The sequence below is a fragment of the Osmia lignaria genome, chromosome 7, assembly GCF_051020975.1.
Source record: "Osmia lignaria lignaria isolate PbOS001 chromosome 7, iyOsmLign1, whole genome shotgun sequence".
Taxonomy (NCBI): domain Eukaryota; kingdom Metazoa; phylum Arthropoda; class Insecta; order Hymenoptera; family Megachilidae; genus Osmia; species Osmia lignaria.
Window position 1 is genome coordinate 7,694,037 of NC_135038.1, and position 16,155 is coordinate 7,710,191.

Genomic DNA, 16,155 nt, shown 5'->3' on the forward strand with positions numbered 1-16,155 from the left:
AGAGTTTGTAAGAATAAAAGGAAAAGAATTATTTCAAAATATTGGTGAATAAAAAAATGTGATTGAACATTAATATTATATTTTAAATTGTAGTTAATAAACAATAATTTAACAGAAGAGATGAGCAAACATTAGATTCATTTTTTAATTAATCAGAAACATAACTGAAAAAATGTGTAAAATTATATAAATCAAAATTTAAGAAATTAAATATTTTGCAGCACAAAATTCATTATTAATAAAATAATTATATTTTATATTCTGATTAACAGATACGAATATTATTTCTTTGACTAATGAGGGTAGCATGCAAATGGTCCTAATATATGTACCCACTCGTTAAAATCTCTTAACACCTAACTAATCATTGAACAACATAAAACAACTATTCCCAAAGCACTCGGTCCGTTCTCGGCTCGACCGGTTTATCTCATTTCGACCGAGTGATTATCGTCTAAAGTTAAATGAACTTCCCTGAACTCCCCAGTGTTTTGCGGCTCTGTCCAAAACCCACCTTCGGGCGTCTTCTTGAACTCGTCCGTTGCTTTTTCCTCGCGTTTCCTCGCGGCCCATTGTCGTATCCCGGGTGATTATCATCAGCAACGATTGTTCGTGGCCTGCTTCAAGTTCCATTGCCCATGGTCCCGCGAGTCGAATAACTCACTTGCCAACGGTTTGCATTACGGCCTGCTGGCCACCGTATAAATTCACTTTGCGCCTGGAAATTGCGGAAACTTAGAAACATGGACGGCTTATTATCGTCCCACGGATGGGCGCTCGTCCGTCTTGATGGCATCACGATTTATGGCAACTTCGCGTACCCGAGCCACACTTTCGCCGCTTTGTTCCTGTTGCCTTCCTATTTTTTTTCTCTCTCTCTCTCTCTCCGCGAGAAAATTTGCTCTAGGGAATATCTGGACGAAGAGGATTACTCCTGTATTTGCTGCCTCTACGAGATGGTTTTACGCGGGATGATTGGTACGCGAATGCAACGAACTGTGTTGTATTAAGGGGTGAATTTTCTATGCTGTATATGGCTTGGAAGATGTTCATATTGTGGCGTGTTTCTCGTTTCATGGGATGAAATGTGGTGCGGAGTTTATTTTGATGGATTAACTGCTGCAGAGGGGGTAACCGACCAGTCGGATGAATTTAATTTAGCCGAGTTGAGAATGAATGAAAGGGGAAAGGAAATTTGAAATAACAGATGGAAGAATTCGATTAGAAAATTAATTTTTAATTTTGTTGATCCAGACCCGTGGTCAGTTTGGGTAGAGTAGTTATCTTCGCCTTCTGTTTAATGGTTTTCAAAAACAACTATTCGATCATCGTTGCAATCATTCACCTCCAGACTCGTCGATATATCGGGGGTGGTTTTCAGATCGATTAAAGCATTTGGGATCAGGGGAATCCACTCCGGGAACCATGGACGACGTTCGAGCATTTTTCTTCTCGCCGATGCAACCCAAGTGGCCACTCTTAACCCAGATACTCGGGCAACATTCCAAATTTTACGACGAGACCGAACGTGTATGATATAAACGCCGTAACTCCAACCTCTTGTCGAGGGTGCACGTGTGTGTACGCGATGGGTTAAGTGTGGTGCTTTCGAATCGACTCTGCCGGACGTATTTACTAGCTTGAGATCTTTTATGCATCCTACTTGGGATCAGAACGAATTTTTTCACCATCCTGTATACCGTTCCTCTGAAACGTTCATTGTTGTTTTGTGGCTTTCTGATCGTAACTCGCTTTTGTTTCCGTTTGCCTCGTTTTCAAAACAAACCGTCCAGGAAAATATTGCTTTTGAAGGAATATTCGCGGTGAAATTCTCTTAAATAATAGGAAATTAAAACTTTCGGACAATTAGAAAATAGGAAACTGTATTAATATCATGTAATATCTCTAAAAAGAATTCCATATTTCTAGAATCTACGAAATTTCAAAATAAAGCAATATGTTGGAAAATCTATCCTATTGCTGGAAGAAGATGAAAGATAGATAAGAAAGAAAAAGAGCAGTGTCTGCAAACATCCGTTCGCCTCCATCCCTTTCATAACATCCCCCCGAAACATTTATCGAAATGTAGCCCAATAGAAATCACTGGTTACACAGGAATCCAACTGTAAACCTGCGAAAGCCATCCACTATAACATCTAAGGTTATTGCTCGTTCGCAATCTATCTCGTGCAGATTTTATTTACTTCAGGGGCTGGGGTCGGGGTCCGCGTGGAACCGATAAAACCCGTGCAACTTCCGGCTGAATCACCGTCGAGAACCCCCTTCTTCCTTTTACTCTGTACTATCTATCGTGAACCGGGGAAGCTCCTGGTGAACTCGGTTAAAGTCACGCCAATCGGCACTGGCTCCCTTGGACATTGTTAAACTTTGAAACGTAATAAATCCGACTTACTGACGTTTGATATACGGCCAGCTGTCGGTACTGGCACCTCTAACATCCGTTGCCTTCGAGTATTTAAGCCGGCTATTCATGCCGTTTCCGGAAATATCGAACACCTTCGATCGATCGTCTTATCGATGTTCAAATTTTTTAATGTGAAATTTGTAATTTCTTACTTTCAATTAATTAGTTATTTTTAAAGGTGTTTTAAATATGTTTATTGACAGGTGTCGATGTTGGTTTGATAGGTGAAAAATAAATTTTCAGTTCGATTGAACAGCGAATCACTAACATCGCGTGGCAGGTTGTACAAAGGGAGGAATCAAAGTTGCACAATTCCAGTTTGTGCCTAATTGCACGCAATTCCTGTTACAATTATCAGCCGCACAAACACAGTTGGTTGAACGCTGATGGAAGTTAAACGTGGCAAATAATCGATTTCGAGCAGGACGCACGAAACTGGCGTAAATTACACGAATAATCCTCGATACGATCAACAACTGGCTGCGAGCAATGGTACGATGCGTTCGACAGAAAAGCAATTAATTCGAACGATTCGTCTTAAAGTCTGTCTCGAATGAGTTACGGTACCTTCGGCCTCGATAATCCAAGGATTATCGATGATTCATCGAAGTATCGTTGACTAATTCTGTATCTTCAACTCTTTGAATTCAGACAGTGCCATTTGATATTAAATTTTTTACAGGTACATATTAGATTTTTCATAAATACATAAGTAAGAGGTTGGATTAAAGGTATAAATCATATGGACTCAGGTTCCAATATTTTTTAATTTCAATTAATAATTTATTGCTGCTCCATAAATGAAATTCAGAAAAAAAAAGTTGTCTGAAGGATGGCATACATAGATTAAAATACGGATCAAGTAGCAGCTAATTAAATCGGTTCGCGAACGATTTATCTGGATAGCAGGACATAAACGACATCGTTGCTCATTACTCGGGATAAAATTTTCCATCGTTCGTTCAAGTTAGAAGGCGAATCAGTGAAATTAGGTTGTGAAGTGGAGGACGAGTGTCGTTATTATAAGAGAGGCAAGGGGGTTAATCGGATTTGCCGGTCGGGCAATTCAGCCGACTCGAAAACTAGCAACATCGTTCAATTTGCATAACGATGTAATTTAACGCGTATCTGCACGCCCAAAGTGCTTCTTGCCAGTGAACGTAATCATGGTCCTTGTGTTTACGCAGATTTTGAATTTTCCCGATAACCCCATGACACCCTTTCAAAAGACAGATTCCTGTTCTCCTTATGATTTTAATCCTTGGCTGTGTTGTATCTCCCTGAATTCAAATAACAAGAAAAAAATGCTAATAATATGGAATATTTATTTTCAAAAATAAATAAATAACATACTGTGAACCTTAGAAGTTAAAAATTTTGTATTTTACTAAAGAAAATTAAGAACTATCGATCTTGGAAAAAATGCAAAATTTCTATAATAATAATTAATAATATCAAAATTGATGTAAGAGGAATGTATGAATAATTATTTTAACAAAATATCAAGCTGAAAATTTAAAAACGTATTCAACTTCCTAAAAGGAAAGAGAAAGATAAAGGATGCAAGAAGAGAGAAAAGAAACTGCTCGCTTGCACGAAGTCTCGTTTCTAATAAACCCTAATGTTCTACGAAGATATTAACATCACCGGTAACGACACCGAGCGTCGCGACGCTTGGTGTCGGTGGTTTTCAGGGTGCAACGACAAAAGGACATCCACTCTTTCAAGGCTTTTTTTTCCTCTCTCCCTAGCTAACGTTAGGTCTCACCCCTTTCTCGCCGGTATTCTAGAAGTACCCGGGGTAAGCTCATTGCCGCTGCTTACAAAGCTTACTTTCCTTCTTCCTTTTTCTTCCTCCTTGTTACCTTCTTTCTCATCTTTCTTCTTTTTTTTTTAACTCGGCGTAAACCTCTTTTTGAGAACTCGTCATGAGCAATATCGTGTGGAGGGTGGATTCGCTTTAACGAGGGTTGGTTAGACTTCTTTTTTCTTTGTTCACTGAGAGATTGATTTTCTTTATTAGCTGACTGTGGATAATTTATGATGTTTTATATTCGTGAATTTGTAGAATTTTATAGGAAGATATTTAGCGATAATATAAAAATATTAATAACTAAATACTGAAGTAGTTAATATAGGATTTTAAATGTCCAGATTATAAAATTTGTTGAGATTTGTATAAAACACAGTGCAAGGAATACTATATGTATATAACGTGAAAGAAAGTAGAGAAAACGATAAGGTTCTCTGTCTCTTGTTAGCTTTAACCCTTTAAAGCAAGAGTCTCTAACCTATATTCCAAGTTGAGGTGGGTGAAAGAATTTTTCAAAAAGCGAAAGAAAGACGTCGCTATCTATTTTATACAATGTAAGGAACATTTCATTAGGAAGTTGAACGAGCTTCCTCTTCTCCCGTGAGAGAGTTAGCCTTCGTCCAACTTTTCCATAATGAAAAGTCGATTCTGCTTGGTGTGAATTACTCGTTAATGCTTTTTCCTGCCACCCTCCATTCATCGTGAATCTTATCGAGCAGCCATTTTTAACCATTTACAATTAGTATGATTTCTTGGTGTGAAAGTATCTCTAAAATCTCTGATGTTAATTAACTTTCAATTTTACATTGAATTCTTCGAAAATGAAAATGCTAATTTATAATTTTCAACTAATTAATAATTATATAATACTTAAATTTTAATGAGTGGTGGGTAATTTTGTATTTTCATAAAACTTCACTCTACCCTTTTACTTTATTTTATTTTTATTTATTTTATTTCCATCAAACTTAAAACAGAAATCAATAGTTTGTTTCGCTATGAAACACCACAAATCGAATGTTCGTGATTTCCATTCGAATTTGATATCTGAACGGTGACTGGACACATTTTTCTTCTGTTTAGCCTGTATTCGTTGAACTGTGGCCTGATAGATATCTCTCTGGCCGGGCTGAAATTGATGAGGGTTTTTGAAAAAAAAGGGTGCGGAAAATAGGAAGAAAAAGAAAAACAAAGTGAAGGAAAGGCTTCAACTGGATACGTGAGATGGGCTTATAGAACGACATTTAAAGATTTATTGCAGAATTCGAAAGGATTTGGCACTCGCTTTGAGAACACCTGCGAATGAACCTCGGTTATAGTTGCTTTTCAACGAGTATCCTGTCAAGAGTCTTATATGTTTTAAATTTTAATACGTATAGGGTGAAATTTTTCCTGCTATCTCTTCGACATCTGTTCAACTTTTCAGGAATCAAATATTAAATTACACTTGGTTGCCAATGAATTTTTGAAACATTCTATACGATGTGTGGATTTGTAAAATTATTAACATATTTTATTTTTAATCTTAAGTGGTTAAATTCTTTCACCTGTTAAGGTATCATGTTTGTTAAACGAGACTAAATGTGTAAGATTTTGTGACCCATAAATAGGATGACAGGGTTGAACAGTTTGTACTAGGGCGAAATTTGACCTCTCACTGTAAATTCGAACGATAATTTCAGTCGCACCTAATTACTCACGCACATTATAAATGTACAGCGTCGAGGAAACCATTCGCGTGCTAATTACAAAGTAGGTCGAACTAAATCCCAGGATGGTCCAACACTAGGTGCTTATATACGACGCGATTTCCCCGCGATATGAATAATTTATCGGTATCGGATATCGGATAGCCAGGTCCGTAACATTGACGCAGCATTCGAAACTACCTTTAAAGCTTAGTCAACTGGCATTCTGATTTCTAACTTCTTATCATTTTATTCCTTTAACATTTTAACTGCTTTGACGATTATCTATAATTATAAATTTAATTAAACGAGCACAAAGTAAATTAAGAAAAGAGTGCTTTAAAATTAATTAATATTTTATTTTAACAATTAGTCATTTAATGGGATTTCTAATAAAATTGTACAAGATATTTTGCAAAAATTATGAATAATTCTGAAAATATCAATTTTTAAATACCTACCTTAAATCCAATTATAGCTGTACTGACGAATGAAAACATTTTTTGTTACAGAAGCACGAGCTAGAATAAGTGGGCCATCGGATATATATGTAAAAACTGGCAGTCTTCTCACACTCACCTGCCTGATGTCTCAAGGACCTCATGATTTGGGTACAGTAGCTTGGTACCGTGGTAGTCAGCCAGTAGTAACGTCGCCACATTCGGAGAACGACGTAAACGGTGAGCCTCGTATCACTGTGGAAACAGAATGGAGCGACGCACTCACATCAAGGTATTTTTATTTTATTTTATTTTATTTTATTTTATTTTCTATATAAAAATATAGAAGAATTAAGAGTCTTAACGTAATACAGTGTGGTTCTACTATGGGGACACTGGTCATTGACACCTCAAATATAATTAATTAATTTAGGGAGAAAAAAACAGATGCTGATACTAGTAATTATACAAGGTAATAATTTTAAAGGTTAAATTTCAAAGTTCTATTTTAAAGAAAATTAATACTAATATATGGACAAAATTTGAAAGCTTGCTATTTTTTATTCTCAAGAAATTGAACTCTAATAAATGGAAATGAAACATGGGGTGACATAAAATAAATGAAAGGTACCATTATGACAACTTTTGGTACCATCATATGTTCGGTTAAAAGTTCTTAGAACAATGGTACAGAAAGATTCTATAGTAAAAGTTTCCAAATTGAATAAAATGTTTCATAACAAAGCAGGATTTTCTGCAGCGAATAGCCATTTTCTAATAAAAAGAGACGTTTTCGTGAGCTGCATGCACCATCGTGGAAACTTGCTATTCCAATTAAAAGTTGGCCCGAAATTCTTGTAGGTCGATCCACGAATATAATAAAAAAATACTTTGAAACTTGTTAATTTTTATTATGAATCTCCGAATTAATTATTTAGCTATTTAACTTTAATTAACGAGTCTCGGTATCAGAATTTGAGAGCCGTCCTAAAAATTCAAGCACTCTTAATTAAGTTAATTAAATATCATTTGAAAGTTATTGAATTTCTCTGATAAGATTTTTTGAAAATTCACAAATTGATTAAGTATCCTTCTTGAATAATCAATAATGTTTCAAAACCTATCTCTTTGCTATAATCGTTAATAATACTAAAGATTTGGAAATAGAAAACCTATAAAAAACCTGAGAAATTACTAATCACCCCTGACACTAATTTCTAACAGCAACTCCATTCATCCCCATAATCTCTCTCCCATTATCGCCCGCATAAATCATCAAAACTATAACCGTTGATCCACTAGTTATCCCTACAAGTGTTTCAAAGGGCAATTCGCCGCAGGGCTCTAATTTTCACAACAAAGACCGACGAACACATGTTCCGCCGCAAAAAGACAGAGATAGTAGCATGCAGCGTCATCCACGAGACAATTAATTCGGGGTTCTTGAGCCAATGTACGACCTCGTAAATTCATCGGGGCTGACAATCGTCAATCACGTCCAAAAACAGATGCAGTACGGTTGCAATAACGTGACAGAAATGGCGGCAAGGGCTGACAAGGTCCGGCTAGAAATGCAGAGCACGCCCGATCCGTCTTCACGGTGCACAGGCCAGCTGACAAAGGACACTTCGCTCGCCTTGTTTCCACCCTACTCGACGACCAACTGAATATTACGTGGTTACACAATAGACCTGTACAACTCGATGCCCTATAGCCCTAGAATGGGCAATTAAATGTTAGCAGATTAGTAAAAAAATATTTTTCTCTTGGATTTTCAAAATTTTACATCATTTCTTTAGATACATTATGCAAATTTTTTTCACTTCAAAATTTCAGTGCTCATTTTTAATTAAAGCTTTGAAATTTGGAGAATTACTGACCTAATTACATGAAATTTCTGTGTGTCTTAATTAGAAGGTACAGCACATTTCCAAACGTTGAAAAAGCTAAGTACTTTACTAATAATACTAATTATCAAATTGAAATTAAAATTTTCATATTCTCCACACTTTTACCAATCATTACCTAATTTCTTATAATTAATTATAATTTGAAAATTAATTCCCCCTGAATTTAATAATCTCCTTTCAGAGAAATTTCAAAAATCATAAAATCTCCGACTATCAAAGTGATAATAACTCTTTATAAAAGGTGTCGTACCAATTATAATCCTGGTAGTTAAGTTGTTAAAACAATTAATCCTTAATATATGGTATGAAAGAGTTAAAATAGCTTCAGTAAAATTGGATTAAACATTTCACAACCACTTTATCAGCAATGTGGTACAAAGTCAACAGAATTCACTGGGCGACACTAACCTCGTCCACCTGTTATTTACGTTCATTATCTCGAGGGTTTATTAAAGGCAGACCCAGTTTGTTCGTTGAAAATGAAAATAATTATTTCTCAAGGCTTTCTCGGTTTGTCGGTGGAACAGCAACTCCAGGGCCACTGTTACGTAGTTCTTAAACGATCGTTATTAGCCCCAGGGGTGTAATACGTTAGTGCGACGAACGATGAAACTACTGAAACACAAGTAAATGATTAATCAATAATCTGTTGGGAACGAGTTGCTTTGGAACTTCTTTACGAGCCACTACATTGTGTCACTTGTGTATTTGACGTCAAATTATTTTCTCTTCTCTGAGAGAGACACCCTCCTTTGACCTAGTGGATTTATTGTAGACTTAGAGGATTTTTATTTGTTCGATAATGGAGTGTGAAAATTGTTTCATACATCCGGTATCAGTTTTCTATTTAATATTAGAGTGTACCAATTTATGTTCAAATTAAAAATAAATTGGCAAATGTAGTTAAAGGTTGACATATACTTTCACAAAGGTAGTTTGATAAATTTTTTAATTTGAAACGGAAATTCAAAAATAATGAAACCTTCCTATTAACGATTGATTTTTAAATTATCCTCAGAATATGTAATATTTCAATAAAATTTGTACTTTGACTGAAAATCTCCCATTAAATTATTTCAATCGTTTAGTTCGAGACAAAAATGTTCAATTACCAAGAGTTTCATGAAAATAGAACACATATCACGAGTGAACTATATTCGTCCCTTCGGGACGATTTATATAACTTATCCTGAAACACACTGTTCCGTTAACATCAGTGTGTACAAAGTAGTGGTAGGTCGCGAAAGCAGAAGGGTTTTGGTGCTTTTATTACGTCGCTGAAAGGGATGATGTACAACGTTACCACCAGGATAATACGCTTAGGCGAACAGGATCACTGGATTTATTTACGACGCCTGGATATGATACCCAATATTTCTGCTGTTTCTAGCAACAGACGTCCAATGACTTTTATTGGTAGTGCAGTGTGCTCGTGTTAAATGATGCTGAAAAGTGTAATTTCGTGTGTGTTGCTTCGAGGTTCGCGACAGGACGATTAATTGCCATTAGAAAACGCAAGAAGGATTATAGCTAACTTTGACCTGGTTATTCGATCTTACAATTAGTTCCTTTTACGTACTAGCTGGGATAAAAACATTGTTGCAGGGTTTTTTAAAATTTTTAGATAAAATTACATTCTAGAATTCTTCCCAGAGATGATACTAAATGCAATTTTCTTCTTATTTCACTTTAATAATAAAATTGTAATTTTAATTAGTATTAGTCGCTTAATGAATTTTTCAATATGTTCAATCGTATAAGGATTGCATTTGCCAAAATTATTAGTACCATATAAAAAATCATTTCTATTTAGAATAGATATTATTCTAATAAACTGTGGTGTTCATTTGCAGCCACCTCGTTCATAGGTCATTATAATAATCAATAAAAATGATTTTCTATATAAAATTAACACCAAATACTGAAAATTTGTCAGTGAAAATCAGGAAATTGATCTATTCAACGACAGAGAAAGTCGGTAGCTTTTACCAATAATTAGAGCACTCGGTATAAATACATCACTTTGAAGTAATTAAAATTTCAACTGATGAATACGCAGTGAAGTGTAATCACAAAACGCTTATATTTCTCGTTGAGAGGAAATTTGGTCGTACCGCAAGCGCTATTGAACACCAGTTAATAGGGTGTTAGATCATCGACACTTCATTGTTAATTTCGTCATTAATTATTTCATATACCTCGTGAACGGAACCGCGTAACAACGATCGTTCCGTGAAATCGGAGCCATTTGCTGTCGTTTATACATCGTTATACGATTAATTTCTCTGTAAATTAAGACCCAAGTATTACATTAGGTAATAAGCATAATTTTTCTAATTTTTTTGTTTTTCTATTGCTCAGAAAGAAAAGTTTCTCAATGAAAATTTGATCATCAATTATTTGTTATTTTTATGTTGAAAATCATGATTAGTATATATGTATGAAATATGAATTTTCAGTGAGGTTAATATCGGTTTTTCGTTTTATTACAGATTGAGGATCACCCATGCAAAGCCAGGCGACTCTGGGAACTATAGCTGTGTGCCCACTGTGGCAGAGAAGGCCAGCGTCAACGTGCACGTCATCAATGGTGAGTTGCATATAGAAATTGCATGGTACAACGATTCTAATACCGCGTATTTTAGCTAGTCCCTTGATTCTAAACAGACTGATATTTATACATGTAGTTCGAAGACCTCGAATTACACTCGGTATTATTGCAATCGCGATCACTTTACGCATCTGTGAATTTTTGAGGAAACCAAGTCGAACGTGAATCTTTTGAAATCATTCTTAAACAAAATATCTTCCTTGATACTAATTTTTCTTCTTATTTTTCTCTAACAATTTATTTATTTTCTCTAACATTTTTACCATGTATATCTTGAAATAATTATTTCACGAACATCCATGGGAAGTTTCGATATCAGTAGGATATACCATCTTCATCGAAGTTTCCTACCTGCAACTGAATCTCCTATTCTTTCGAATTTCTTCGGCGAAATAGTTTCACGCGTTTCAAACAGAAGAATGCAAAAGGAATTTTCAAAAGATTCCCCTCGACTCCGAGCTTCTCGAGTCTTTGTATAATAATTGAACGCAGCAAGAAACTTGATTCGATCAGAAAATTTTTTATCAATTTTATTCCGAACTCCTAGCAACTTCCTCCGGTAAAGAAAATTGAAGAAAAGAGAATATTAAAGGAAACGTTTTGTTGAACGATATTGAATTTCGGTTAATAATTAAAATTAATAATCAAGACAATTTTCCAATTATCAAACTGATAATATTTCACTTAATTCTTAATTTTCTAATTCCTTAGTAGGAAATTTCTGATTCTAATTTTTTAATATCTAATTTTTAAATTAAAAAAAAGAAACTAAAGTTCATAAAATTTTTATTGGTCAAAATTGGTTAATACAGCTCAATATCTCAATTTATCAAGACAATAAATAAAAAACAGGAAAGAGTAGTTTCACCCTGTTGAAAGAAATGGCTCTGTTCTGAAAAAAAGGCAAAGGTCTGTTGGTTTTCTCATCAGGGTGGTTTCATGGTAGGGGACCCTGTAAATAGGAGGAATTAGATACAAGAACAAGATGGTGGAGCTGTAATCCAGGGATCTTTATCCGTTTCGTTGCTCGAGTTTTCCATTGGCCATTATCTCCCCTTTTGTTACAACAGTTCCAACGGAACGTAATGCGATTCCTTTCTCGAACCACCATCGAATCTTTTAGATATAGACGGAAACTAGTAGCTCTCTCTGTACTTTTCTCCGTTCGTCTATACTTCCGGATCCTGACTTCCGGTCAGCCTTCCACACTGCATTGGAACACGTCCTGTGCACGTGCAATCATAGATATTCTTTTTAGACCAATCCAACTGAGTGTAGAATTGAACGGGTTAAATGGTAGTTTGATGATGGTAAATGAATGAGACCACTAATCCCTTCAATTTTTTGTATTTGGTGGATGAAATAATAAGGATTGAAATTGGAAAAATTAATAGAAGAACAGGATTATCTATACCCAGAGACAATTAAGAAAATTAAGAATTATTGAAATTTCAATAGTTAGAAAATTCTAATTAGGAAATTAAGAAAATTCCGAAAAATTGAAAATTAAAGAAATTAGAAGTTAGCACGTTGCAAAATTAGAATTGGAAATTTTCTATTAAGATTTTACAAAATTAAGAATTAAGACAATGAACTTTATTTTCATTACGAAGTATACCATTTTGTCAGTTATACCATAATTAATATAGAGCAATGAAATTTTTTGAAAAGCGCGAATTTTAGAAAGTTTCGAGATAAGTTGGCCAAGCGAAAAAAGCTCTGAAAGCAACTGAAATGTTTTTACCTGCCGGAAGTTAGTTTGCTTTTAGTAGTGTAAAAAGGTAGCGAAGAGTTTTCTGAAGTTGAGTTTCAAAAATTTAAACGTCTCATTTATGGACCACGTAAAAACTAGAACGGTTTGCAAGATGGTAAAATTGCAATCCTGTCGGTTGTTCGTTACGAATTTTCGATTACCTCGTGCGAGTATTTTCCAAGAAAAATCGACGTAGTAAAATGTTTTACAATTTCAGGGATTTATTCCTGAAAATTGATATAGCCTCTGAAATAATATTGAGAAGAATAATATTATATGACAGTAATAATTACTGAATTGGAAAAATAAAAAATTAAAATTAGAGATTTCCTATTAAATATTTTCATATTAAACATTGAGATATTAGAAAATTAGAATTAAGAATTTTCTGTTAGAAAATTAGGAAATCAAAAATTAGACCATTAGAAACTTAGAATCAGGAATTGAGGCATTAGATAGCTAATAATCACGAAAATTTCAATAGAACCTTAAAGTAGTTCTTTTTCAATTATTCTAATGACTTGTGCATTTCACTACCGTATTGTAATTCAAGATTTAATAACAAATTCATCAATTCTGTCCGTAAGGGCCGTTCTCCTCCATAAGTTTCGTTCATCTTCTATTAAGCACGATATTAGATACTGATTCATTAACTTTCCCAAACGAGCCCTTTGACGTTGACCAAAGACATATTGTTAACTGAACCGATCGTAGAGCCATCAAACTATCTTGTTTGTCTTTCCTTGTTGCACATTGGAGCCGATGTTCCCTGATAACTTGTGTCTGTTCGGGACTCGTGCACCACACAATGTAAACTGCATTCATATTGCCGTACATATTATACCAAGCAAACACGTGGATGACGAACTTATGAAACTTTAATGAAATTCAATTAGATATTAAATTATAAAAAGGATTCGAACCTTACTTTGTCAAAATAATTATAGTAGTTTTGCTTAGTAAATAGCAAATTGTTTATTTAATTTTTTTATGTTCATGAAATTCTTTAAATAGAGAAAATTAATTAACGATTTGAATTCTATATGGTGTTTAGATACAAAACGAAACCGTGTCGTTTTCTGTACATCGGAGCAGATAATAATATTTGATCGATAAACAATCCCTCTTGAGGTCTGGATGCTCGTTAAACAGGTGACACGGTAATATAAATTAGAGCTGTTCCGATTATTACCAGATCCATTCTTCCGAAGGCTGGAATTTTTTTCCAATTTCGATTGACGATGGCTTTTACCGCGTTCGCATCAGAATTTATAAATATGCAAAATTACACGCTCTGGTTTTACATCATCGATTTAAGTATTTCGTTTACCTATTTCTGAAAATAATCATCTAACAAATGTTAAAGAAACTTTTCAACACTTAAAAACATTTTTCGACTAATAAAAGAAAATATATGTCACTTAAAAAAATATTTCAATTTCAAATACACATTTGAAAAAAAAAGAAAAAGAAATGAACGACCTACATTTCTGTTCGTTGATTTTGGAAGGAAAAAAACGAGGATGATGTCACAGAGTTTACCGATTGACGCACGTTCCAGAAAACAGATATCTTGCTTGTTTTCCTTCGACACATTCCGGTCGCATTTTCCGCATACTTTTCAATGAAAGCGTCCCGACGCTGGTAACGGGACGCTAACGGTGAGATTTGACAAGCTCTTTGACATTTCGCGCGCCTGCTAGCCGAACTAGGCTGCATTTGACAGATTAATTAGACTCTGCGTGCTTTTCAGAATGACGCGTAGTGTGTAGTACGTTGAAGCTCGAAAAAAAGGAATCCACGTATCGCGTATACCCCTTTTTTTTGTTATTTTCCTGTTTTTTCAAGATCAGCCGTAAGATTGGTTTATTTTCAACGCGACCACTGAATGAATGATGGATCGGTGATTGAAAGCTGTATGTTCTATCAGAGGATTATTGATGGTTCTTTGACTTCCATTCTATTTTATGGCATTTTAAAATATCTCGCGTTTCATGGGATTTTATGATTTCTAATGACAATAGAAAACGTGATCATTGATTTACTTTATTTAATATTTGATAATTATACATTTCACATTTTTTCATATTTCAATTAATTAAAATGAGTTTTCATTGGAATTTATCTATGTGACAAAATTCAACTAAATTGTAAAAGTGTAATTTGGAACCGATTTTGAATCACAGAACTATTTGAAATTTTTAATCCTTCAATCTCTGTTGAACGATCAAAGATCAAGAATGATGTGCCACGAAGGATGCTTTTGATCGATTGAATGTTCAATCGAGTTGAAAGAAAATTATCCAACCGGTAGATCGACGATTTAGCTATCCGTTGAGTGAGTGGAAAACGAAAGGCAAGAGAGAGGGTGGGTCTGAAGGGGTTAACAAGATTAGCAACGATCGCGAACCTTGCAGCCTTGCAAGTCACTTAGACATCCGCTTGATAACCTTTAACCCTTAGATAGGCCATATACCACCATAGCATCCCATGCTATTAACCACAACCACTCGTCCCTTACCTTATACCACCATCCATCCACCTCCTCTTCTTCACTCACGAGCCACTTCCGGCAACGTTCGAGCTGATTATGCGAACATCATCTCGCTACTTATGTTAGATATCGGGATGAACGTGATTAAAACTGTCGATACGATTCGATATTTAATCTGTAAACAAGTTTGGGCTTTTGTGAACTTAAAGATCCTTACCTTACTCTAGTGAGTAATTAGTCATTTTGAATTTCAAATATTGATGAAGCATTTATACCACCATCTTCAGTCAATTTTAAGCTTTAAATTGACATATCAAAAGTGCTATTTTGTGACACTTTTATGTCATGAAATCATCTTAGACTTTTCACCTTTTGAAATTGGATACTTGAGATTGTCCGTTGCGATCCACAACCACGCATCTTGGGTTAAGAATATTGACAGGCGGTTTATATAATCATGTTCAGTAAACTTTAAGCTTTAATTTAATGTATTACAAGTCCTATTTATTTATCAATATTTTCATTTCGAACTAAAGAAACTCAACGAAACAATACACGTTTCGTTTCGAAACGCCATCTGAATTTTGATACCGAGTCCATTCTTTCGATCCGTATGGCGAAGATGTCAAAAACAAAGGGAAACAACGAGCACAATAAATGTAAATGCATGCGGCTGACATTATGCGCATTTCTGAAAAATGCATACTCGCATTAGATACGATTTTCCCGACGCATTTCTATGGTAATCGAACGCAGCAACCGAAGGTGTCCCGAAGATACTTGGTAATTCGATACTTCTTGTGTATGTATGTATGTATGAAAGTTCTTCTGGATATCCAATACCGAAGAAGTACTCAAAACACTCGATATCTCGAAAGCATGGTGAAACTTCTTCTGGCCCCTCTGAAACAACCGCCGTTGCTTTAGACACCTGAAACAGAATATGGGAATCTTGGGATTCGTTTTTGTAAGAAAAGAACGAGATAATGAAACCAGTACGTAACATAGAAAAAAACCCTTG

General features: G+C 34.9%; 1 protein-coding gene and 1 long non-coding RNA gene across 4 annotated transcripts in view; one reads left to right on the forward strand and one right to left on the reverse strand.

Moving 5' to 3' along the window:
- The window catches only part of dpr1 (defective proboscis extension response 1), a 221,829-nt gene that overhangs the window by 187,165 nt on the left and 18,509 nt on the right, over positions 1–16,155 (forward strand). For both annotated transcript variants that reach the window (XM_076689284.1, XM_076689285.1), the window contains exons 4-5: positions 6,439–6,658; positions 10,769–10,866. In XM_076689284.1, the coding sequence (XP_076545399.1) occupies positions 6,439–6,658; positions 10,769–10,866 (318 nt within the window). The remainder of the gene's footprint in view (positions 1–6,438; positions 6,659–10,768; positions 10,867–16,155) is intronic.
- Positions 14,856–16,155, reverse strand: part of LOC143305473 (uncharacterized) — a 53,925-nt gene continuing 52,625 nt past the window's right edge. For both annotated transcript variants that reach the window (XR_013062439.1, XR_013062438.1), the window contains exon 3: positions 14,856–16,065. This is a non-coding gene — a long non-coding RNA (uncharacterized LOC143305473). The remainder of the gene's footprint in view (positions 16,066–16,155) is intronic.